Below are 25,153 nucleotides of genomic sequence, written 5' to 3'. Positions count from 1 at the left end.
TCTGTAACGAGCGAGTATAAACACGAGCGAAACAACTGCCTCACCAAACAGCTAAAATAACATCAGAACCGCACACTTATAGAGGTTTGCGAGCGCTGGATCTGATTGTGGTGAGAAGAAATAAATTCAGTTCCAATGTCTAACAAATGTTGGGTCGTTTGGTTCCTGCTTACTCGCCGTCATTTAAACGGCACAATCATAGAGGTTTTTTGTTTCAGATAATTACACTTCCTGAGCCTAACACCCCAAAAAGCTACATGTCGAGGATAAAATAAGTTTTCGCTCATGATAGATCAGAGGCAAGACCTCGCTAATGAGCAAAATAAATCATTCCTTCCCCGATGATTACATATTTACATAAATCAAAGACATTTTTTTGGACGCAACACACAGCGAGGCCAATTAGCAGCGATCAAGGGATCCAAACGCCTATTTTATCCGCATCAACTCTGCAATGAAATCAAATTGACGCGTGCCAGTCAAAGGCTGACAGTGGCGTTTTCTTCTCATCCCCCATGTCTGTTGGATAACAGGGGGATTGGATGATTCTCGCATTTGGTTAATCATCTGAATGCGGTTGCAGGAAGAGAGTTAGATTAAAACACATCCGGTGTGTTTTGAGATATAGGTCAGAAGCACATATGGTGGCTCGGTTTATAAGACACACACTGCTCATCTGATGCTTGTAATGCAGAAAACGTGGCCGAGAGAGCGTGACCAATGCGAAATGAGGGCATGACTAACCACAGAGCAACGATTCAACGATTTCTTTAAAGAGAGCATCTTAAAGCAAACGTTAGTGTGGCAACCCGTAGAGATGAATGGAAGAGTATTGAGCTTATTACAACAGTGCTACAGCTGGAATCAATACTGAGAGTAGATGTTTTGCTGCAGGGGGGCAGCTGGGTATTACGGAGAGACCCTGTGGAGAATTACCTGATGGACAGCATGAGAAATTAGGAGGGAACATTTGTATGATGTTGAGCATGCTGATGTGCATACACACCTGCTGATGTGAGGTTATCACATCAATGCAAGTGGAATTTGAAACATGCTCATGTTACGGAGCTCGTGCTAACACAGGAAATCCATATTATTACAGTGAATTAGTTCATTCATGAGCTTTGTTTAAAAAAAAAAGATTCATCAGTTTGTGAGTCATTGTCCTGACCTGTTCACTTACATTTCCCTGCTATTTTTTTGCATTGAAGTACTAGGCATGCACCACATACTGTGGCCGCAAATGCCTTGTTGATGCCAGAGGAGAATGGCCAGACTGGTTCGAGCTGATAGAAAGGCAACAGTAACTCAAATAACCACTCGTTACAACTGAGGTATGCAGAAGAGCATTTCTGAACGCACAAGACGTTGAGCCTTGTGGCGGATGGGCTACAGCAGCAGAAGACCACACCGGGTGCCACAACTGTCAGGTAAGAACAGGAAACTGAGGCTACAATTCGCCTCAGTTTCCTGTCCAATTTTGGCTCAGCAAAATTGGACAATAGAAGATTGTAAAAACATGCCTGGTCTGACGAGTTTATTTCTGCTGCAACATTCAGATGGTAGGGTCAGAATTTGGCATCAACAACATGAAAGGATCCATCCTGCCTTGTATCAACGGATCAGGTTGGTGGTGGTGCAATGGTTTGGGGGATATTTTCTTGGCACACTTTGTGCCCGTTAGCACCAATTGAGTCACAGCCTACCTGAGTGTTTTTGCTGCTAATAAAGTGGCTGCTGAGTGTACACATATAATGGTTAAGACAAACACACACACAATTTATATATAAATATATATATATATATATATATATATATATATATATATATATATATATATATATATAAATATATATATATATATATATATATATATATATATATATATATATATATATATATATATATATATATATATATATATATATATATATAAATTTAATATAAACATTCTAAATATCTAATCGAGGGCCAGGTTTGCAAAATCAAGCAAATTCCACAAAATTTTGAGGTTCTCAATTTTTTTCTAAAATACTGCAAATAGAATGCTGCTAGAACAATGCATTGAGGTGGGACATCTCATATGAAAAAAATACTAGAGAAATTTATAGTAAATACTATAGTGTCTACCCATACTATAGTAAAGTACTTGATTCAATCTGTTGTGGTGATTCTACAGTTGCTATGGTGACACAGCAAATCACACAAGTCATGATTAAAGCATTCCAACTGAATTTAAAAACATGAATATTATAATATTCTGTAATATTATGTACACTATGATTTGACCATTTGTGTTTATCAGAGAGAATATTAGGCAACCAAATATTTGCATTAATATAATTTGATTCAAATGTTTTTTTATTGGCACAAATGCAATTTTTTATTTCATTGTTATGTTATTTTTATATTGGGTTTATTATTTTTTTATATTTAATCCTAAATGAATGAGTTTCATTGTTATTTGGTTTCACTTAAAAAATATTAGAATTAAGTTAAGGGTTATTTATATAAGTTGAGGTCTAAAGGTAATATAAATGTAATAAAGATGTGTCTGGGGTATTTAAAATGTGTTTTACTGCAAAACAAACGTCACAAAAATTGCTGCAAATTTGAATAAAAAACAAAGCAAAATCAGCCATTTTAGGCCACAAAAATCAGAAAAAGAGTCCCTACAAAATCTAATATCAATTGATACTGATCATTCAAAGAAAGCAATGAAATAAAATGTATATTATTATATAGATAAATATAATTAAATAAACCAACAAACATTCATTTAAGCCTGTTTTTTTATATACTGTAGTCTAAACAAAATAGACAAACTACTCACCCTGAGGAAAGAGTCCAGTGACCCGTTCTCCATAAACTCTGTGATGATCATGACCGGGCTGCTCTTAGTCACCACTCCCTCTAGATGGATGACATTCGGGTGATCGAACTGCCCCATTATGCTCGCTTCACTCAGGAAGTCCCGCCTCTGCTTCTCTGTGTAACCTGACTTCAGTGTTTTGATGGCCACAAACATCTCCCTCTTTCCTGGGAGCTTCAGGTTACCACTGCACACCTCTCCAAACTCCCCTAAGAACAGAGACAAGAGGTTTGTACTTTAGGTCAATGCACACACACACACACACACACAAAAAAAAAACAAAAAAAAACAAACAAACTACACTGCTGGACATCTGGATGTTTGATTACCTGCTCCAATGACTTGCTCGATTTTCACACACGAGATGTCAATTTCCTTTGCAAACTCCCTTACAGCTTCGTTGGGGTCTTCGTAGGTGAACGGATCGATGTAGATCTTCATTCCTGGTGACACTTAAAAATATAGAAAACAGCTATAATATTAAAAACAAATAATAAACACCTAATGCTAATTAAATACTGCAGTACTGCAAATGTGAGAACGTATTAGCGACGAGGGTCTGTGGGAATTCTGCTATTCTTTGTATTCTGAGCATTAGATTTGGAACAGCTCATGACTGCAGTCAATGGAGGATAACAGCGTTCGCCAAGAGAAAGATAAGGTGTTTTAATATATGTATGAGTTTGGGGGTGTCAGTCCCCGATGGAGGACATATATCAGCTATTTCCATTGCTGCCAATCAAATGACTTTTGATTGCAGGTAAATTGGCTTATGGCGAACTTAAGTGTTTAGGGACTTGCCTTAAATCCGATTATACAGCCTCTCGGTTCCAAATCTATCCGAAGGCATTTTAGTAGACAGTGTTTTCATGCGGCTGGAGAGATTTTATTATTGGTGATCTGGCTGCACAGACGGTTTTGGAATTGATAAATGTGCTCTTGCAACAGACGAGGAGAAGATAGATAGGGTGAGAGAAGTGAATGGCAGTCGACATCAAAGGATTTGTGAACGTCAAACCATAACAAATTCATAAGGCTGTAGTGGATGTGCTACACCGGAGCACGTTCTTCTTAGAAGATCTCACTTTTTTGAGGGATAGCTCACCCCAAAATGAAAATCTGTCATCATTTATTCACCCTCACGTCATTCTAAGCTCATGTAGCTTTCGGTCTTCAGTGGAGGACAGAAGGGAATGTTTAGCAGGATGTTCATGCTGCTCTTTCCACACAATGAATATCAATGATCCCGTTCCCCCTTCATGATATGGATATGGAATCTCTCCCTTTTCCACAAAATACAGGTTTGGAATGACATGAGACAAAAAAAAATTTGAGAATGTATTTTTTGGCAGACTATGCCAGCAAGATTAAAAAGAGAAGAAAAAAGCTGTAAGACAAATAAAGAGAAGGAGTGAACTAGACAAACACAAGTATGAAGACTGAGATTAAGAGCCCTTTCTTCTCTCGAGCACTAATGGATGATTTCTGACCTTGGCTTTCCTGGCCCCACACTCTTCTAGAAATTATTTCAATAAATAGAGCATTTACAGCAGTTCTTTACCACTGATTACACAGCGTAAAAGCTGTTTAAACTGATAAGGAAGGGCAGGGAAAAATAAAACTTGAGGAAAAGTGCCAGACCATTTTCATTCAGCAGAGTGAGCAAGAGAGAGATAAACTTTAAGCCCTCAGAGGGAGAGAGAGTGAGCAAGCGAGCGAGCTTAGCTTTAAATTATTGCCTCGAGAGAATCTTAAAGATTTATTTCTATAAATGGAACAGCACTCCGAGGCTAAGATGGTATTTACTGAAGTATTGCTCATTTTATGACTAATCTTTGATGGATCTTACTAACTTTGAAACACCTGGCGTTGAGCTTTTTCTTGCATTAGCTTTGTGTACTGCTTTGATGGGAAAATAAACAAGGGGCTGAAAAAGAACTGAGTGAAAGAACAAAGAAGAACAGCGAAATCGCTTCCAGGGGAAGTGGCTAATGCGCTCTCTGATGGGATTTTGAGGGAAGCTGTGGGATTAATATTTTGCAGATGAATCTTGAGAAACCAAGGTCCAGCTTCGAGACAGAGGTGTGTTTGATGGTGAAAGTGAAACAGGCAGATAAACAGAGTTGTTTGAGGTGGGTAAGCAGTAGAGAGAGAGTGCATTAGTGAGTGTTTGTTAGTGTACAATATGATATGAATAAAAAAAGGCACTGAAGTGGAAATATGTAAAATGTCTGTGGGTTATAAAACACACACTGTATGCTTTTAGTGTTTATAAAATCCATGTCCAACACTGATGACAAAAAGACAGCAATAAGAGGAATGATTGAGGATTGTGTGATTCTGTGCACTGGAGTATGGATGTTGGACATTCAACCTTAATATCACCAGAATAACACATAAAACTGTTATAATTCGACATTATTACATTTTATGCTGTTTTACTGTGTTTTTCATTAAACAAACTGTCTCCACATTAAACTGAAATATAATGTACATGTTAAATATATACACCAGGGTCATAAACTTTTCAGTTAAGAGACAATATTTGCCCCATGAAATTGTTTTCCTTTTTTTTGCCTTTAATAATTGTATCCGTTTTATCTTTTGAGCCAAAATTATCTTAAATTTAACTAACTACTCAATCAGAACACTATAAAGTGTTAACAATAGCCAACAATTAAAATTGCATGAACATTATATTATTTACTGCAAGGTTGCACTACAATATTATGATGAAAGAAAATAAGCTAAATGCCTCTGATTGGCTACTGAATTCACAGGTCAAACGTTTGTGTTTGCTTATAAGGCTGGGGAAAAACTTGGAAAACAAATCTGATTGTACATGTACAGCTCTAAATGTAATGCAAACAACTGGCACAATTAATTGTCACATTTGGCTTTAAATTTGTAAGTTTTTTTTGAGCAGGGACAATTTGTTTCTTGGACCCTTAAGGTCATTGCACAATGACGTCTGAAATTTTCACATATGCTTTTTCGTATTCATATCTGAAAAATTCATCACGTACACAAACCTTGCAGACTGAGTCAGATGCATATTAATTAATCTATTTAGAAAAAAATGCAAAACATTTCGGAGTCAATTCAAGCAGTGATGCTTTGTTCTCCTCTCTCTTCTCTAGAGGAAAAGAGGCAATAGATAAAGAGAAAGAGGAAGATGCTACATATTGTGTTCATCCAATACTTGAAGGAGAGATCAGCTCATTATCAAAGAGCTGTGCCTGATTATCCACAAATGTAGAGTTTATTTCAGGAAATCAGTGGAATTTTCATACATTTCTTGTGATACTTCACACAATAATGTACATAAACAAATCCAGAACAGAGACAGTACCTACAGTATAACATTACAAACGTTAAAATAGATGGCGGCCGCACTGACTTATGGGAGCAACAAACCGAAGCTGACCATGAGATGATTATAATGTCCATGAGTACATCAAATGTATGGACACACACACACACACACCAAGCAGCAGCAGGGGAGAGGAGCTTCAATCACAGAATCCAGCACTATTATGCACTGTGTTTGCCATAAAGTGTATTCTGTGGCTCAAGTGATGGCATTTTGTATTTTGCCTTTCGCTTGTACAGTGACTCTGAACTGTCAAAACACCTCTTAAAAGTGCTTTTTCAGATGCGAAAAACAGAGGGGAGAAGAAAAAATAAATAAATAAATTAAAAAAAAATTATAAAATCGCAGTGTGAGGTTGAATAAATTTTTTTCGTGTGAAAATTATGGGTGAAAATTTTGGATTCGGTGAGTAATAACCTTTAAGGCTGATTTTTATTTCTGATTTATACCGAGTCACATGGTCGCAGTGCCGTCAGTCACGACGAAGGCTACGCTGACACGCACCTCTCAAAAAATGTAAATACACATCTCAACAACGCATAGCGCAAGCTCTGTGATTGGTCAGCTTGGTAGCGCTGACGAGTGTGGGCGGTGCTGATAGCCGCGAACCCGTAAAGGAGCTCCAGATGGAAACTTTTGTTTTGTATTTACCTTATGATTAAAGTTGTTGCACGTCTGCTGGTTCCCACCTCTGAATAAGTGAGTTTTATCTACTTGTAGCGTTCAGAAAAAAAAAAAAACAGTATAGAAACTTGACACAGAGGAACATAAAAACCTACAGTCAACTAGCGTTTCGGAAATGTTATTGCAGTATAAATGCTACGCACAAGGCAGGCGCCGTGGGTCAGGACGATCACTCGACGCAGAAGTATAAACCAGCCTCTACCATGAATTTGTGGCTCCTTTTTGTTCATTTTGGTGGTATTTGTGTCACAACACCCAATTAAACTTCAAACCCTGGTATACATAAAAGGCTTCCAAGCTTTTTTTTACTTTGGTGACATAAATTAGCTTCTTAATCCAAGTATGATTTAAGTCACTGTCAGCCATTGTACAGTTCATAATGCAAACAGGAAAATGGCTTAAGGGGAAAATTTTGTTCTCAGGGCACTGGTTCCTATAAATACGTATCACGAAAGCTCCTATGGTTTGTGTATAGTACTGTCAAAGTCTAAGTACTCACTGTGGCCGCTGGTGTAGTGCTGCAGCTTGTCTGTGTACTCTGAATCCGCTCTCTCGAATCCCCGTCTGCAGGAACAAACACAAAAATCTCTACTTTTACAGTTTAAAAAAGCGCTAAAGCCATGAAAGCAACACTTACTACTCCCCACCATCATCTTGTTAACACAACCTCATTATTAAGCATGTTTTATGAGCTCTACTGCTCTGTAAATGTCCGCTAATGAAGCAAATGAGGACAAAAAGGCAAGATTTGAACATGTCGCTGGTATAATTGGGAGGAAGCTATGCTAATGGTTTACACATTTAAAGCAAAGTGAGAGGAACCCACCGGTTGCACACGATGATGATGACCACCACCGCAATGAGGAAGACCAGACCAGCAGCTGCAGAGCCAATGATGAGAGGCAGCTTTTCTTGAATGCTAGTGTTGTACTCCTCTGTAGGCGGAAACAAACACATATCGAAAAGTTAGCGCTTCCTGACAAACCCCAGCAGAGTGTCTCTACATCTGATGCAGCCTGAAGCAAGTTGAAACTCCACCGAGGCATAAAAGTCCTGCAGTGTAAGTCTACACAGGTGAGAGACTCTCACTTCCTCACTTCCGCGGTGGGGAATCTGGGACAGGAAGCCCTAAGTGAGATACCTTCAGGCAGATGGGGCCGTACAGTTAGACTCCTCGGCTCCAACAGCATATGGGCATGCGATGGAAGAAACGTGGTGAGTGTTGGTGCGAGACAGACGGATTGGGATGCTGGGAAAGCCTGGGGAACTTTCTTTTCCCTTCCACTCCTGCCTACCTTTCCCGTTCTCCTCTAGTTGTTTATAATTAGAGACTATTCGTTCACAATGCAGACAAACCCCTGGGCTCAATCTGCAACTCTAGAGCCTGCGTACGCTGTTAGTGTGCAACCACTTTAAACACTTGCCTCTGAGCCTCCAAAAGCTGATGTAGTGAGCAAACAAAAAGCTGAAGTTCGTCTGATCTCGTGTGAATTCAGCCGCACTATAACTTCCTGTTTAATCGCTTTTAAACCTCTTGGTTAAAGCAGTCAAAGTGAGCGCATCCTGCTGGCAATGTTTGGATCACCTGGCTGAGTTGCTGTCTCTCATCATGCCAGCAGAGAGAGGACTTATTCTGACTCCCTGCTTGTAATAAGCAGCTTAGAAAGTGAGCAGGCATGAGTGAAGTGCCTGCCTCTGAATGAGGAGATCTGGAAAGGGCTGCCATCCAATGATATGTTTCAGCTACTATTCTTCTTTTGCAGTGCTTTGGAAGTGCGACAGAATCCAAAAAAATGGCCCTAACTTCACATAGCAAGCAATACTAAAACATATATAGTTTTATATATGTTTTTATATACTCATAACGGTTAAATGAGTTGATAAAAATACAATCAAACAGTAAAATCATGAAATATTAAGATATATCGGTTTTAATTTGTGTGTGTGTGTGTGTTTTAACGTAGATTTGACCAGTAATCTATATGTAAAATCTTGAAAACACAATTTACACTTTCTTTTAATAAAACTTTACATTTTAATTTATTTAAAATAATTTATTTTGTTATCCTTAATGAAATATGTATTGTGTGAGAAGCTAAGTATGGCTGAGCCTGGTCAGTACCTGGATGGAAGACCACATGGGAAAACTAGGTTGCTGCTGGAAGTGGCGTTAGAGAGGCCAGCAGGGGGCGGACGCTCAACCTGTGGTCTGTGTGAGTCCTAATGCCCCAGTAAAGTGAAGCGGACACTATAATGCCAGTGAACGCCCTCATTTGGATGAGGCCGAGGCCCATTACAAATCCCATCGCACTTCTCGTAATGTCTCATTCAGACTAGCAGCAACTTTGTAGCTGTCTGTCGCTCTGGGTGGCGATCTGATTCAAATGGATGTCTGTGTAGGTATATACAGCACGAATACAACCGGCCTTTGCGCAAGCTGAGAGAGGATCATGTGAGCTCTACTGGTGTTCCTATTGGCTGTCACTCAAGAAAGTCGCTCTTCATTTGCATAAAGTTGAAAGATTCTCAACTTTGTCGCATCCCTCGACACGCCCACCTGGTCACCAATGGTCGCTCGCGTAGATGGAGGTCACTCACTCTCCTTTGAAATGAACGGTCGCTTGTTGATTTGCTGTTGCGGCAGGCTCATAGTGTGAATGAGGCTTAAAGAGTAGGGGTGTCCTGGCCTAATTCCCTCCATCAGCCCTTACCCATCATGGCCTCCCAGTCATCCCCATCCACCAAATTGGCTCTATCACGGTCTCTCCACTCCCCCTATAGCTGGTGTGTGGTGAGCGCACTGGCACCGTTGTCCTGTGGCTGCCGTCGCACCATCCAATGGGATGCTGCACACTGGTGGTGGTGTGAAGAGACCCTCCCTCATGACTGGGAAGTGCTTTGGGTGTATGGCCATTACTTACTTAATTTTTTTGATTAACTTTTGTTTAAGGATATGATTGTTATTTGAAAATAAGTATTAGGTAACATCATAAATGTCTGTAACTTTTGATCAATCCAATGCATTTTTGCTTAATTTCTGAACAAAAAAGAAAACATTATTAGTTATTCCACACAGTACCCTTGAGAAGTAGCATAAGTGTAAAAAATGAATATTACATCACTCTTCAACACACAGTTTACCTTCAGAATCTTAATATGTTCCTCAGATCTAATCAGAAACATGCAGCAGAGGGAGCAGAGAGTGTTTGGAGATGCTTCTCGCTAACGTGAATCATCAGACAATTAGATGAATTATCTGCATCAGCAAGTCAATTACACACAGCTTTGCCCTTAAGATGAAAATGCAATGGACTAAATCACATGCGTTTAATTCATTCCCCATAAACTTCACACTTAAAATAATGATGGAAGTTTTTTGGCTGAAATCTGCCAATGTTCTGTCATCGCATTCACCTTCAGTCATAGTCTGGAAGTACATTTTTCCGCTGTACCGCCCGAACCCAGCCACCGTTCGGGCTCGGACCTGGAAGACATAGATGCCTCCGGGTTTGAGGCCGCGGATGACTGCGGTGTTGGTTTGACTCTTTACCATGGACGAATTATGCTCCGTCTGGTCCTGAAAAAGAGGAATGACCAGCAAAGGGTAAGCACATCAATTTTACAAATCCAGCGGTGATTTGGTCACAGCATTTCACAGCGGAGGCTCGGAAGTGTACATATGGCTCTCTAACAGGGCTATCTATCTCATCAAACCCCATCAGGAGAGCTCGACAGAGGGTGCCGGGCAGAGGAACGCTGCCTGACACTTTCAGGCCAGCCACGATTCATTAGTCTGGGCTGAAAGCTGTGGCCATTGTCGCGCCGCTTCATTCTGTTTGTTAAGAAGGGAAAGAGTGATAGTGAAGAAGCAGCAGTGAATGTAGGACTCTCTCTGTTTGTGTGTGTGTATACATGTAGCACTTGAGTGTTCTGCTTTTTTTCCTGTCAGCTCTATTTCTGAGCTCTGTGATGTGAGCTTTGCTGCAGTCTGAGGAGAGTGTTTTGACAGGCGGTCCTCAGCACTGTCTGAGAAAGGAATTATACTGAGGAAAGAGTAAGAACAGGAGCAGAGCCCTGGGGACCGTCAGCTTGTGCGTGTGTGTTTGTGTGTATTGCAAACAAAAAGAAAAGAGAGAAAGTGTCTGTCAAACTGTGCATGTTGTGTTTAAGGGTGTGGTCGTCTTATACTGTATGTGTGTCAACCAGTGTAACAGAGCAAGCGAAATGGGAGACCGAAAGAATATCGCCGTACTTAGACGTGTGTTTTTTTTGAGTGTGTGTGTGTGTGTTTTCTGCGGCCCGTGCTGACAGAGAGGAATCTGTTACTGAAATGTTTGTTTTACTGCAGTAAAATCGCTGTTATTTTAGCCACTGGTATCCGGATCGAACCACAACAGTCTTTTAAAGAGTGACTGTGTGTGTAATAATGCTACAAAGAGCAGGAGTTTGATATTCATGCCCAGCAGCAGTTGAAACCTTCAAATAAACAGCAAACGTAAATCAGAAACCATATTTTTTGCAATGAACTTTTAGCATTGTTTAATATATTTATTCATTTTTTAAAGTTTTTTTTAAGTATGAGAAATGATTAAAAAAATAAATAAATAAATACTTAATGTATAAAAAAAACCTTAAATCTTTTTAAATTTTTTTTTACTAATAATAGGATCCATTAATAAAAACATTTTATTAAATTTTTTTTATATTATTACTTTTGGGCAGCGCAGTGGCGCAGTAGTTAGTGCTGTCGCCTCACAGCAAGAAGGGTGGGTCGCTGGGTCGCTGGTTCGAGCCTCGGCTCAGTTGGCGTTTCTGTGTGGAGTTTGGATGTTCTCCCTGCGTTCGCGTGGGTTTCCTCCGGGTGCTCCGGTTTCCCCCACAGTCCAAAGATATGCAGTACAGGTGAATTGGGTAGGCTAAATTGTCTGTAGTATATGAGTGTATGTGTGAATGAGTGTGTGTGGATGTTTCCCAGAGATGGGTTGCGGCTGGAATAAGTTGCCGGTTCATTCCGCTGTGGTGACCCCAGATTAATAAAGGGATTAAGCTGAAAAGAAAATGAATGAATGAATTATTACTATTAAACCAACTCATGCAATAGAGTGGAGGAACTATGACGTCACCTTGTAGGCCAGTCGGCTGCTAGCATAAAACTGCTTCCCTCGATAAAATCTCTATAGGAATTTCCTATAGGCTTTTCAAAGATTGCAAATAATAAGCTCTGTGTTCAAACACAGATACACGTTTTGTTGTAATCTTCACACAAAAATTTTACTTTCAGGACTCTTTGATCTTACATGCAAACGCAAGAACTGAAAAGCTAACATTAGGCTATAAACGGACTACAGTGCCTTCGGGGCACCACCCTGCTACAGACAACTTTTCAAGCTTATTTTTAGAAATATGGTCCATGACAAAGATTTACTCTCTCTGTTTATTATATTATAATCCACGCTATATATTATAAACAAATACAAATACGCAAAAACACATCTGTATATAGACCTACATGGCTTTTGGAGAAAGTCTTATTTGTTTTATTTCGACTAAAATAATAGCAGTTTTTAATTTTTTATGAACCATTTTTAGGTCAAAATTATTAGCCCCTTTAAGCTAATTTTATTTTCGACTGTCTACAGAACAAACCATCATTATACAATAACTTGCCTAATTACCTTAACCTGCCTAGTTAACCTAATTAACCTAGTTAAGCCTTTAAATGTCACTTTAAGCTGTATAGAAATGTCTTGAAAAATATCTAGTCAAATATTATTTATTGTCATCATGGCAAAGATAAAAGAAATCAGTTATTAGAAATGAGTTATTAAAACTATTATGTTTAGAAATGTGTTGAAAAATTCTTCTCTCTGTTATACAGAAATTGGGGAAAAAATAAACGGGGGCTAATAATTCTGACTTCAACTGTATATGCAAAAAATATGCTACATAAAAAACAATAATACTCAATTTTGATTTCTACTACTATTACTACATTTACTACTACTACACATTACTCATGTGTGTTGATTTGATACCTTCTCATAATACTGCAGCTCGTAGTCGAGTATGACACCGTTGGGCTGGTCTGGCTGGGACCATGAGAGTGTGATGCTGTCAATGGTACGGCTGACCTGGTGCATGATAGACACTGTAGAAGGAGCTGGGGAGAAACAAAACAAAACAGAGGCATATTACACACAGCATTTAATGAATAAGCCAAAACAAGCAGTGCACCAACCTAAACACACTTTATATATAGTGACAGAGGCATTAGAGCACAGATCCTGCAGTGTGATTAAACAGATGTAAATTGCATGGCGCTGAACCACATAAACAAGGTGGCGAGGGGGATTTCCAGGCCAGACTGGGTCTCTGTCTTCCTCATTGGTCATGCTTCTTCAATGTGATGTAATCTAGCCTGAAATCTCTTCTTGTGTTATGTTCTCCCCAGCAAGAAGGCGGACTAATTTTGTGGTGCGCTGAAAACAAATAAATCCAGATACGATTTATGCTTATGGAAGCCAAGTACGGTGAACGCAACTGCTGTTTTGTGTCTTTGCATTTGTAAATTATACAACTTATTATGAGAGCTATCTTTGTTAGACTGTAAACAATTACTGAAGTGCTTTAAAAAAATATGATAAGGTGTTATTATTCTCATCATAATTCATCTATCAAATGCCAAAAGGCAACAGAAGGCCATGGACAAGACCTAAAACATTGCAATATTATGGAATTATGGGCGACGCGGTGGCGCAGTGGGTAGCACAATCGCCTCACAGCAAGAAAGTCGCTGGTTTGAGCCTCGGCTAGGTCAGGCATTTCTGTATAGATTTTGCATGTTCTCCCGGTGTTCGTGTGGGTTTCCTCCTGGTGCTCCAGTTTCCACCACAGGTCCAAAGACATGCGGTACAGTTGCGTTGGGTAAGCTAAATTGTCCGCAGTGTATGTGTGTGATTGAGTGTGTATGGATGATTCCCAGTGATGGGTTGCAGCTGGAACATCTGCTGTGTTAAACATGTGCTGGATAAGATGGCGGTTCATTCCGCTGTGGCGACCCCAGATTAATAAAGGGACTAAGCCGAAAAGAAAATGAATAAATAAATTATGAAGTTGTTGAATATTAGTGTACATAGGGAATACAAACAGACAATAATTCTGATATGCAAAAAAATATTCTGAATGAAAATCACACACTGAATGTAAAATATTCTATTACATCATTATTACATCTATAGATTGCATAATTCATTACATTCTACAGTACATTTGTACTTTATTGTTGTTATTCTAGCTAGTTTACTACATAAGATAACTTAATAGTAATACAGTGATATTCAAATTAAAATTGTTTATTAATGGAGCCTATTAAGCCTATTTTATTTTAACAATGAGACTGCCTGATGGCCCAGGGCCAGCGTGAGAGACACTTGAGACAATAGACAGGATCGTTGCCTTGTCACTAAAGCTTAATTTGCCTGTGACTTTTTCAATTGCATGCAAATACACTCTTAGAATCGAGAAATGTTTGTGCTTTTAAGCCTTTAAATGCTACTTTCTCTGTGAAGTCATGAACACCATATTGCTTTTCAGTTCCTCTATCAGATTGTATGTTGTGAGCACGTTATGTTTTTCCGTAACCTGGTGTCAACCAGTACAACGAAGTACAGAGACGTCAACATGTCGGCAACATCAAATTATGAGGCTAAAAGAAAACGTCTGTTTCTAAAATCTTGAAGCAGACATTTATGTGAGTACAACACAACCAAAAAAAAAATGAAGTGATGTTTTGCACCGTTCACCATCAGTTTGGCTAATCTGCCACCTTTTGTTTTGCAATAAAACACCTACACATTTTCCACACTGCTCTTTTTGTTTGTAAAACACTTTGAATTTTGCTCATTATACATTTACTAAAATATTTTAAATAGTTAAATTCTAGACTCACCAACATTATTTTTGACACATTATTTAAAATATGTGGCTAAGAAATCGCTGTTAATTTTTTTTTTCTGAACCACTGGCCAGTAGAAAAAATCCTTAGCATTGAATCCTGATCATAATTATAATTACTAAAATGAAACGATAATCATCAATCCTCAAGCATAACGTTAATTTAATTACTGAAAAAAAAAAAATCTCAAAGCCAAACGTATACCTCTCGCTCAGATTTGACTATGTATATGGATTATTTGAGAAACAATTGTACTATTCAACATTTTTTGTTTCGGTTCTTTCAATAAAAGTTCCCCAAAATGGACGTGCAACCCATTATTTGAATAGTGGAAAAAGATAAATAGTTTTCTTTCTTTCTTTCTTTCTTTCTTTTTGTATGTTTGGCAATGGATTGGTACGGTGGCTCAGTGGTAAACACTTTTGCCAAGAAGGCCGCTGGTTCGAGTCCCGGCTGGGCCAGTTGGCATTTCTGTGTGGAGTTTGCATGTTCTTGTTCATATGGGTTTCTTTCAGGTGCTCCGATAATCCCCACAGTCCAAAGACATGCTCTATAGGTGAATTGGACGAACTAAATTGGCCGTAGTGTTTGAGTGTGTGTGAATGTGAGAGTGTGTGGTTGTTTGCCAGTGTTGGGTTGCGGGTGTAAGGGCATCCGCTGCCTAAAACATATGCCAGAATAATTGGTAGTTCATTCTGCTGTGGCAACCTCTGATTAGTAAGGGACTAAGCCGAAGGAAAATGAATGTTCGTAATTACAGTGAAAAGAGTGTCAAACCATATATTACTGACTCTGTTGTATCGTACTTGTCTAACCTGATTTCTCTACAAAAGAAAGTTCCCCCCGTTCATTACCGAAATAAAGGTCCAGGGTGTGCCTAACAGCCATTAAGCATTAGAGCGTGGCGCAGCGAGTCAGAAAAACTCAATGGAGATGCTCAGGAACGCTGCTGGAGCTGTGTGAGGTTTGGAAAGGCTGGGATTTATGGCCTTCGTCGCCTCCAAGGCTCAGGCCTGTTAAGACACGGGCCTCTCCTACGACACACACATACACACACTTCTCTATGAAAAAGCCACTCAGTAGGAAAGCCCGTAGCTCCTATCAGCTTGAGCTTACGTTCTCCAGGGTTGAAGGAGAGCTTAAGTGGCTTATTCGTCTGCTTATTTCCCGATCTTGAGAGCCCAGAATGAGCTGTAAATCTGCTGCAAATGCACAGGTGATGGAGGAGTGTCGAGTCCAGTGCTTAGAAGAGCACTGCTCGGTTTAAGTAAAGCATTTCTATCTGGGGGTTTCACAAACATGATATTTTGGCTTTCGATTAATTGTCAAAATTGATTGTGATTAATGATTTAATTGTGTTTTCGTTCATGCCACTTGCAACATGGGCTGCATATATTGTACATACTCCTTGATTTACATTGAATTTGGAGTAATACAGTGTAAGCAAATATTACAAATAAAAGAGAAAAAAAATGCATACAATCTATCCAACATGTAAAATCGAATGTTCTTATGTTTATTACTAAATTAAAATAAACCATGTTTAAAAATATATAACTAGTCCAACCTGACTTTTCTAAAAACCTGACAGTAAATGCTTTCCCAAGTATTTTGTGTAAATGCACAAATAATATATAAACTAAATAATCAATTTTAAATAATATAATAAAAATATAATAGAATAAAACTTTTCCAATGTGTCTTCCAGATTCCACATTTACTACTAAATCTTTTACTATTATTACTAAACTAAACTAAAATGCCTGTATACAATTAAAAATCATTGCACACAATATCCTATCAGGCTCCTATCGGAAAACACGTCATACCGCTGAACAAGCTATAATCTTGTTGTCCCTGCCAGTTAATAAATATATGCCAGAGGATAATGAATGGCTTCCCTGGACTCTACAGGAGTGCATGAGAATCCTCAGCCAGTATGCACGGCCATGCTCAATCCACCCAAAAGCTATGATTTAAAAGGCAAGCCATGGGCAGCATCTTGTCAACTTTAATTTTGATATGTGGTTTCAAGACAGGACTAATCCAGCAAGCAGTCAGGCTTCCACAATGGGAAAGCATCCAGGCATCTCATTATACATGAATCTATATAAATATATATACAGTAAAAAAATGCTTTTTAAATTAACTCTTGGAAAATTTAACCATGTAAGACCCAAATATAGAAAAAAAAGCACTTAGATATTGTTTTAGGGGGCCTCTGATGTAAGAAATAAAGTTTTTTTCACAGTTTTTATGTTTTAGTAAGTTTTTAGGGAAATGTTGTAATATTGCAACGTTGGCCCTAAGGTTGGATGATATTGACCAATTTGGCATCATACAATGTCTAATGTGTAACATCGCAATGGACGATGGCATCGTCGTTGTAAGTGGTGGTAAATTAATTATTTATGAATATTTTTTTATTTAATTCATAAAAAATGTATTATTTGTAGCCTACCGTTTCAACTACCTGACCCGCATGGTCTTTGTTTTACCCATAAGTAATCAAATCATAAATAGGATTAGTTAACACAAATTACCACCTGTCAATCACTGTTTCCATGGGATTCTGGCATGAATAGGCAGAGTGATCTGTGTCGTTATAATGGTGTCGAAAAACTTTTTGGTAAAACACTTGGTTGGTAAAAAAGGTGCACAACCAACAGGAACCAACCAATAGTATCTGGGGGTTTCACAAAAATTACTCAGTACAAGCGTGGAAGCGAAAGATTAAAGCAGTGCACTGACGCTGTGACATGTTACCTGATAGATTCAAAAGAAAGAAGAGTCACTAGATAGAGACAAGATTAATTAAACAATCCAGAGTGGACGTGGATCATTTTCATTCGAAAATAGCATTTTAAAACTAAGATGTATTAGTGTAAATGGGGCCTAAGTGTGTGCCTTTGCGAGCGGGTTGCTGCTGCGATGGGGGCGGGGAAGAGAATTGCGATGCCAGCTCAGCATCATGATGTCTATAGGCCATCGGCAATGGACCTTGGCATCGTCTATTGACCCAAACCTAGTTGGATCTAGTCGTGAGCAGAATTTCTGTATTTGTACTTACTTTGTCTGAACAGGTATACAGAGGATTTAAGCATTCGTTTGCAGGGTTCTTCACTTACTTAGCCCCACAACAGTATATATCATAACAACACTCATATTTTTTTATAAATAAGCATTTATTATTATTATTTATTACAGTGTGGTTTGAATGTGTTTACTTGCAGTGATAGTCCCTAAGACAGTTCTTTTCATCTGAAAAGCACAGGTGAAGTAGTTGTCTGCGTAGATCTTGTAGTTTTGACCCTCTGGAGGTGTGGAGGCGAGCTTAATCACAACATCACCTGACAGCCCAGGTTCAGATTTGGCTTGTGGTATTCTTTTAAAAATATTTCCCAAATGTTGCTTAACAGACAGAAGATCTGCATTTTAAACACTTTAAAAAATGTATTCATTCATTTTCCTTCGACCAAGTCTCTGTTTTATCAGAGGTCGCCACAGCAAAATGAACCGCCAACTATTCCAGCATATGTTTTACGAGTCTTCACTGATGTCCAGTGTTCTCCAGCCTCTAGTGCCTTGACTATAGCTCTCCACAAAACGTTTGGCCATATGAGAAATGGTCGTGCCCGACTGAGCCAGGTTTCTCTCAAGGTTTTTTTTTCCTTCACTTTCGCCCATTGGTGAAGGTTTTTTTTTTCCTCGCCGCTGTCGCCACTGGCTTGCATAGTTTGGGACATGTAGAGCTGCACATCGATGGATTACTCTTCAGTGTTTGGACTTTCAGCAGTGAATATTAATACACATGAACTGAACTGAATTAATCTAAACTGAACTGAACTTAAACTCTGAAAACTGAACTGACACTGTTTCAATTTACTATAATCTTCTATGTGAAGCTGCGTTGACACAATCTACATTGTAAAAGTGCTATACAAATAAAGATGAATTGAATTGAATTGAATTGAATTGACAGTTTTACACTGCGGATGCCCTTCCAGCTACAACCCAGTACTGGGAAAATTATTAAACATAATAGTTTTGATAACTCATTTCAAATAACAAAATAGTGGTATCACGGTGGCGCAGTGTTTTTCCCATGTTCGTGTGGGTTTCGTGCTCCAGTTTCCTCCACAGTCCAAAAACATGCGCTAAAGGTTTATTGAATAAACTAAACTGGCTGTAGTGTATGTGTGTGAATGCAAGTGTATGGGTGTTTCCCAGTGATGGGTTGCAGCTGGAAGGGCATCCGCTGCGTAAAACATATGCTGGATAAGTTGGTGGTTCATTCCGCTGTAGTGACCCCTGATTAATAAAGGGACTAAGCCGAAAAATAAATGGAATGAATGAAAATAGTTTTGTTTTTGCCATGGCAGCAGTGCGTAACATTGTTCTCAGCTTTAAATGCATTGTATTCAGCTTTAAATGCAATTTAAAGACTTATCTAGGTTAATTAGGTTAACTAAACAAGTAGGGATAATTAGGCAAGTAATTGGATAACAGTGATTTGTTTTGTTGACAATTGAAAACAAATAATATTCAAGAGGCCTAATAATACTGACCTTAAATTGTTTAAAAAAACTGCTATTAATCCACCCAAACAAAAAAATAAGACTTTACCCAGTTGAAAAAAAACCGTAGGAAATATTGTGATAATTTCCTGTTAAAAATCTGTTAAACATCACTTGAGAAATATTTGGAAAAGTATACAAATTTCACAGGAGGGCAAATAATTTTGACTTCAACTGTATATCTTTAAGTATAAAGGCTGACATATGCATTTTGTGTTCTGCATTTACATTTTGCCGAGCCTGTTGCTGGTAATCCAATCTGGGCTAATGCAAACAAAGTCAGAGCATGTACAGCAGCACACAGAGGTGAACATATGCTGATTTGAGAGAGCTGAAAAAGCAGACTGTTGCAGATTTCCAAGATGTTTTTCCTGACAGCAGTCCATCACAGAGTTAGTACGTTACAAAGATCCCCTGTTATGCTATTTAAATGTTAAAGGAGATCTCCTACAATATGTTTACATGCTTCCAAGGTCATAAAGGTAATAAGCAACTGATAAAGTGCAGAAACAATGTAGGAGATTTTCTTCAAAGCTTTTAAAAGTGCCGAAGACACACTAGAATAAATGTTTTGTTTAGACAATAAAAGCTTCTCCTCAACATGACAAGAATGGACAAGTGGACATTGTGTGAAGGAAGCCAAAAATACCATATTGGCTGGAGTTCCACAAATTAGTAGATCTTAAAAATTTGAAGACCTTTTAATTTCACAAATTTCACCCCTACACTTTAAAAAAGCAGAACTGATGCATTTCAAAAACCCTGCAGGCAAACGAAGTGTACTCAGAGTCATGGTCATCAAACGTTTGTTCTACTAGTTTGGAATGTCAATGTCTCCACACAATTGCTCTCAATGGTGCAACTAATGAAAACTATTTATCTGCAAGGCTAGGTGCTTTTTCTTTTACATTTTCCTGGCAGACGGGGTGTTCGGAAACACATTGGAATGATCACACTGTGCGTCGCACGTGGTCTCTGTGTGTGAGGGGCAGAAAACATAAGCATGAGGAATAGATAACATTTGCATATGTGCGCTATGGAAAACAACCAGATGGTTAAAAGTCGAATTGAATAATGACGAGCTTATAGATGTTTGCATCTCCAAACAGTTCATCGCTTGTTTATTCACCACAGTGCTGGCAACAAAATTAATATAGTCTGTTCTTCTGGATCTAATATGACAGGCATAAGGGTTTCTGCACCCTTTATGACAATTTTTCAATCGTTTCTGAAACCTAATTCTGTTCTATGTGCCAGAATCTCTTTACATCAATGCGCAACAGATTCATAAGGAATAATATACGGGGTTAATTCCACTCATATAAGTTTATTAGTCTTTAATGAGGCATAGTCATTGCTGAGCTCTGATCCAGTCGAAGCTGGTAAATAAATGCCTTGAAGCCACTATAACTACAAACAGCCACGTTATGCTGGATTCTTTCTTGGAAACCCAACAAATGCATCCAAATAAAACTTACAGATCTTGAGACTTCTTTTTTTAATCAACAATTTGTTAAAGAAATGTTTATATAAATAGAGACGACCTGCAGATTTATTTAACAGTGTCAATTCATATGAAACAAAAATCTATTATAAATAAATGCTCCATGTCTTAATAGGACTATTTCTTAACCAATCATTAAAGAAACATTCAGCTTTGCCATTACTCAAATAAGTCAAATTATATTAATGCATAATTACAATATATATACACAATTACAGAGCAAGATTACTAGAATTATCACAAAATTCAAAATAAATGAAAAATGACTACAATTCAAAACCATATTCAAAATATATGAAATATTTTTATATTTATATATAACATTTTTAATTTAGGGCAGCACGGTGGCGCAGTGGGTAGCACAATCGCCTCACAGCAAGAAGGTTGTTGGTTCGAGCCTCAGCTGGGTCTGTTGGCATTTCTTTGTGGAGTTTGCATGTTCTCCCCGGATTTGCGTGGGTTTCCTCCGGGTGCTCCGGTTTCCCCCACAGTCCAAAGACATGCGCTATAGGTGTATTAGGTAGGCTAAATTGTCTGTAGTGTATGAGTGTGAGTGGATGTTTCCTGGTGATGGTTTGCACCGGAAAGGCATCTGCTGCGTAAAACATGTGCCGGAATAACTTGGCGGTTCCGACTCTGGAGGCCCTCTGATTAATAAAGAGACTAAGTCAAAAAGAAAATGAATGAATGAATATTTTATTTATTTAGAATTTTTTGGTAATTCTTGTAATCTTGCTCTGATAATTGTAAATTTTTGCACTTTGTCAGTTTATAGTTATTTGAAAAATTATAACATTATTATGGTTATTCTTGTAAATATTTTATTGAGTCAGTAAATAAAACCACATTTATAAAAATATTATTATTATTAAATGTATATATTAATATTATTAAATATATATCATTAGTTAATGTATTTACTAACATGGACTAACTATGGATGATACTTGTACTGCATTTAATAATAATAGTTCAACATTTACTAATGCATAAGCCTGTCATGATATCTTTTTTCTAGTACGATATATAGCACCAAAATGTACTGCTATAAACAATATTATTGTGTTTTTAAGACCATTTTGACACTATAATAATGCTAGCACACTCTTCCAAAAAAGACATAATATTTTATTCTTAAGAATATTTCAATTATAGTAACAATTTAATAACAAGGCAACTGGAATCAAAATATGAAAACGTATATATCCTAAACAAATAAATAACAATAATAATAATAAATGTTAACAAAAAGGTCCAAGGTAAAAAGAAAAGAACTAGAAAAAGTAACAGATCTATTTTCTATGAATCTATTTATATGAAAATATCCCTTTAACTGCGTGCTCTACCAAATTTTGACCATATTTTGACTGTTTTAAATAATGACCGTAAAATTCATTTAAAGAATGACTGTATTTAATATTGGTTTACACTACACAGCACGGTTTGTTTACAAAAAGAATCAAACAAACACAATCCTGTTGCACTACTACACTTGATTTTGGTTTTATTGTAAAAAACAAAACAAAAAAAAACAAGAAAACATGTTAAATGAGAATCTGAAATAATTTATGGCTAACTTAAACTAAAAAAATAAAGATGATTTAGTATTCAAAAATGTTTTATTTTGATTCTGTTTTTAAATAAATTGGTCTTACACTTCATATTTTCAGATTTTTCATATATGTACTCATTCCGGTACTTTTACCCTAAACCAACATATTAACCATTTGGTAAAAGTTGATATTTAAAAAAAAAATAGGAGATTAGGAGATAAGAATTCCAATCCCAAAATTGTTTTCTCTGTAGGGCAGTTAAAAGGATATGCTATAGTAATTTATAGTATAATATGTTTTTTTACCCATACTGAGACTGACACCTCCAATAGAGATAGAGAGCCTGTGCAATCAGCTAAAATGTTGCCAGAATTGGTTTTTTATGTATAGGCAATATTTATTCCATCACCAAAATATATTGAGGTCATGTCCACTTGTTGTGCCAAGTCTATATATTGACAGATGTATTGTCAATATATTGACGATTGAAGTGACAGGCCTGCTAATGCATTATTAAAATCCAAATTCCTGCTTGTTAAAATTAGTTAATGCACTGTGAAATAACATGAACTAACAATAAACAACTGTATTTTCATTACTAACATGAACAAATACTGTAATAAATGTATTGTTCATTGTTTTTTCATGCTAGTAAATGCATTAACTAACATTAACTAATACAACCTTATTGTAAAGTGCTACCAAATATATTTATATTTAAGCATTTTTTTAAATAAAATTCAAAAATTTACTAATTTACCTTTAAAAAAATCAATACGTAATTGTCTCTAAACCAAAAAACAAGTGTGAGTAAGTGTAATCCGAGTTCTTATACTGTAGGTGTGTAATGAGTAATAATTAGGGCCAGGGTGAACAGTGAGCGAGCAAAGAATGTGTTACAAAAGCTCGGCCTAATTATCATATAAAAGCCTCTGACTGATGTGGAATGTTCTCTCAATCCCATTGGCTCTCTACTACGGCTCTTTATAATAGGTCTGGAAGGCATGTGGATCTCATTTGGAGGCGAGTTGTGGTGTAGAAGAGTGCCGTCGTGATTTGGTAAGGTTGGTAGAGGTAGCCCTAGCAGGTCAGTGCTTATAAATTTCGTCCACCCCCGTCGACTCCCCGAGCCCCTTTTACGGTAAAACTTCCCCGCGGCAAAACTTTTCCCAACCCAATCCGACAGCAGCTGCTGTTCTTCTACGGTGCACAAGCGAATACTGGCTATTTCCTATTTACGAGACTCAGAGAGAGCCAGACCCGCTGCATTTGCATGTAACTTTTAACATGGTGTACGGCCTAAAAAAAAAAAAGGAAAGAAAAGCAGAGAGAAACAGTGCATCTGGCAGGCGTCCCTATTTCCCATCTGCATTGGATTGAGAGTTTTATGTCTCCGCAGAGTTTCCAGTGCCGTAAAGCAGTGCAGCCCTCTTTTCAGTTCATCAAGCTTTAAACCATCTGCACTGGAAAAGATTGAAGCATTAATATACTCGTATACACACCATAAGCTAATTCAAAAATAGGCACTTCAGCGTCTTAAGAAGATTGCAGACACTTACAGAGAGTTTGAGTCTAATCTGAAACCCTCTGCATGGTTTCGCTGCTTCAGGAACTCTGCTGTTTAGAGAAAAAGTCAGCGAGTGGCAGCTGTCCAATGGCGTGCATTAGCATTCTTTCTTTTTACGCATAGATGCATAGTTAATGGATACGATGTACTGTATGCCGACTGCCATCTGACAGATTTCATGATTTTCAATGACAAGCAGAGGTCTATTGGCACGTCACATCTAAACAAAGCAACCTGTTTAAGTCTTGTTCTGACTGTTAGCAGAGAGGAGAACAAATTATTTTAGCTCTCGCGATTTTGTTATCCTGCCATGACTTATTTGGGTCAAGACGTAGCACAAGGGTAGAGAGCTAATCGCATGGGTCCAAGCTTGTGTGTGATTTTAGCATGAGAAATTAGCAATATAAAACTACTGCCTTCTAAAACTAAACTTTGATCTGCCTAGTAACAAATTCAAATGGCAAAAAAAACACTAATGTGATATATTTCCATATTATCTGCAGATAAATTAATATAGAATCTTTAACAAGTATTTTTAAAGGAAATTATGTGTTTAAGAATCACAATGGCAGAGATAAAAGTTAATCAAAGCTAAGAAAAATGCTGAATAGAAGCATTAGCTGCAAACGGACCCTGTATGCTTTATGTTCGGCGAACATTCAAGGCTGCAGAACTAACCTTATCTGCTGTCCTTGTCCTTGCTGCAACTTTACTGACTGCTTTCCTTTATAATTGGTAACACTTAGTGAAGTACATTAGTTAACATTGTAAACTAACATTAATGGCCCGTTTCCACTGAGTGGTACAGTACAGTACAGTACAGGTCACCTTTATCAGGCTTGCTTTTCCACTGCCAAAAGCATACTAATGGTGGTCGTGGTGTACGACAGAAAGTTTCAGTCGACGTTATTCTTGCTCGAGAAAATGTAAAAGTAAAGCTGTACTGTTGTTCACATATATGAGAAGCACTTCTCACAAAACAGATGCTTTATTCACATAAATACTTGTGTATAAATGTTCATAACTAATTTTTCTATAAACATAATTTGATTATAACTGCATATCAATG

At 37.7% G+C, this 25,153-nt stretch overlaps 1 protein-coding gene across 1 annotated transcript in view; it reads right to left on the bottom strand.

Annotated features, from left to right (window-relative positions):
• ephb2b (eph receptor B2b) overlaps window positions 1–25,153 on the bottom strand; it is a 207,076-nt gene that overhangs the window by 13,632 nt on the left and 168,291 nt on the right. The window contains exons 6-11 of the mRNA XM_056467688.1: window positions 12,965–13,089; window positions 10,344–10,506; window positions 7,756–7,864; window positions 7,429–7,493; window positions 3,202–3,324; window positions 2,834–3,081 (exon numbers count right to left, since the gene is read on the bottom strand). Of these exons, the coding sequence (XP_056323663.1) occupies window positions 2,834–3,081; window positions 3,202–3,324; window positions 7,429–7,493; window positions 7,756–7,864; window positions 10,344–10,506; window positions 12,965–13,089 (833 nt within the window). The remainder of the gene's footprint in view (window positions 1–2,833; window positions 3,082–3,201; window positions 3,325–7,428; window positions 7,494–7,755; window positions 7,865–10,343; window positions 10,507–12,964; window positions 13,090–25,153) is intronic.

The sequence above is a fragment of the Danio aesculapii genome, chromosome 11, assembly GCF_903798145.1.
Source record: "Danio aesculapii chromosome 11, fDanAes4.1, whole genome shotgun sequence".
Lineage (NCBI taxonomy): Eukaryota > Metazoa > Chordata > Actinopteri > Cypriniformes > Danionidae > Danio > Danio aesculapii.
Note: the sequence above shows the minus strand (reverse complement) of the source record. Positions and strands in the feature narration are given on the sequence as shown.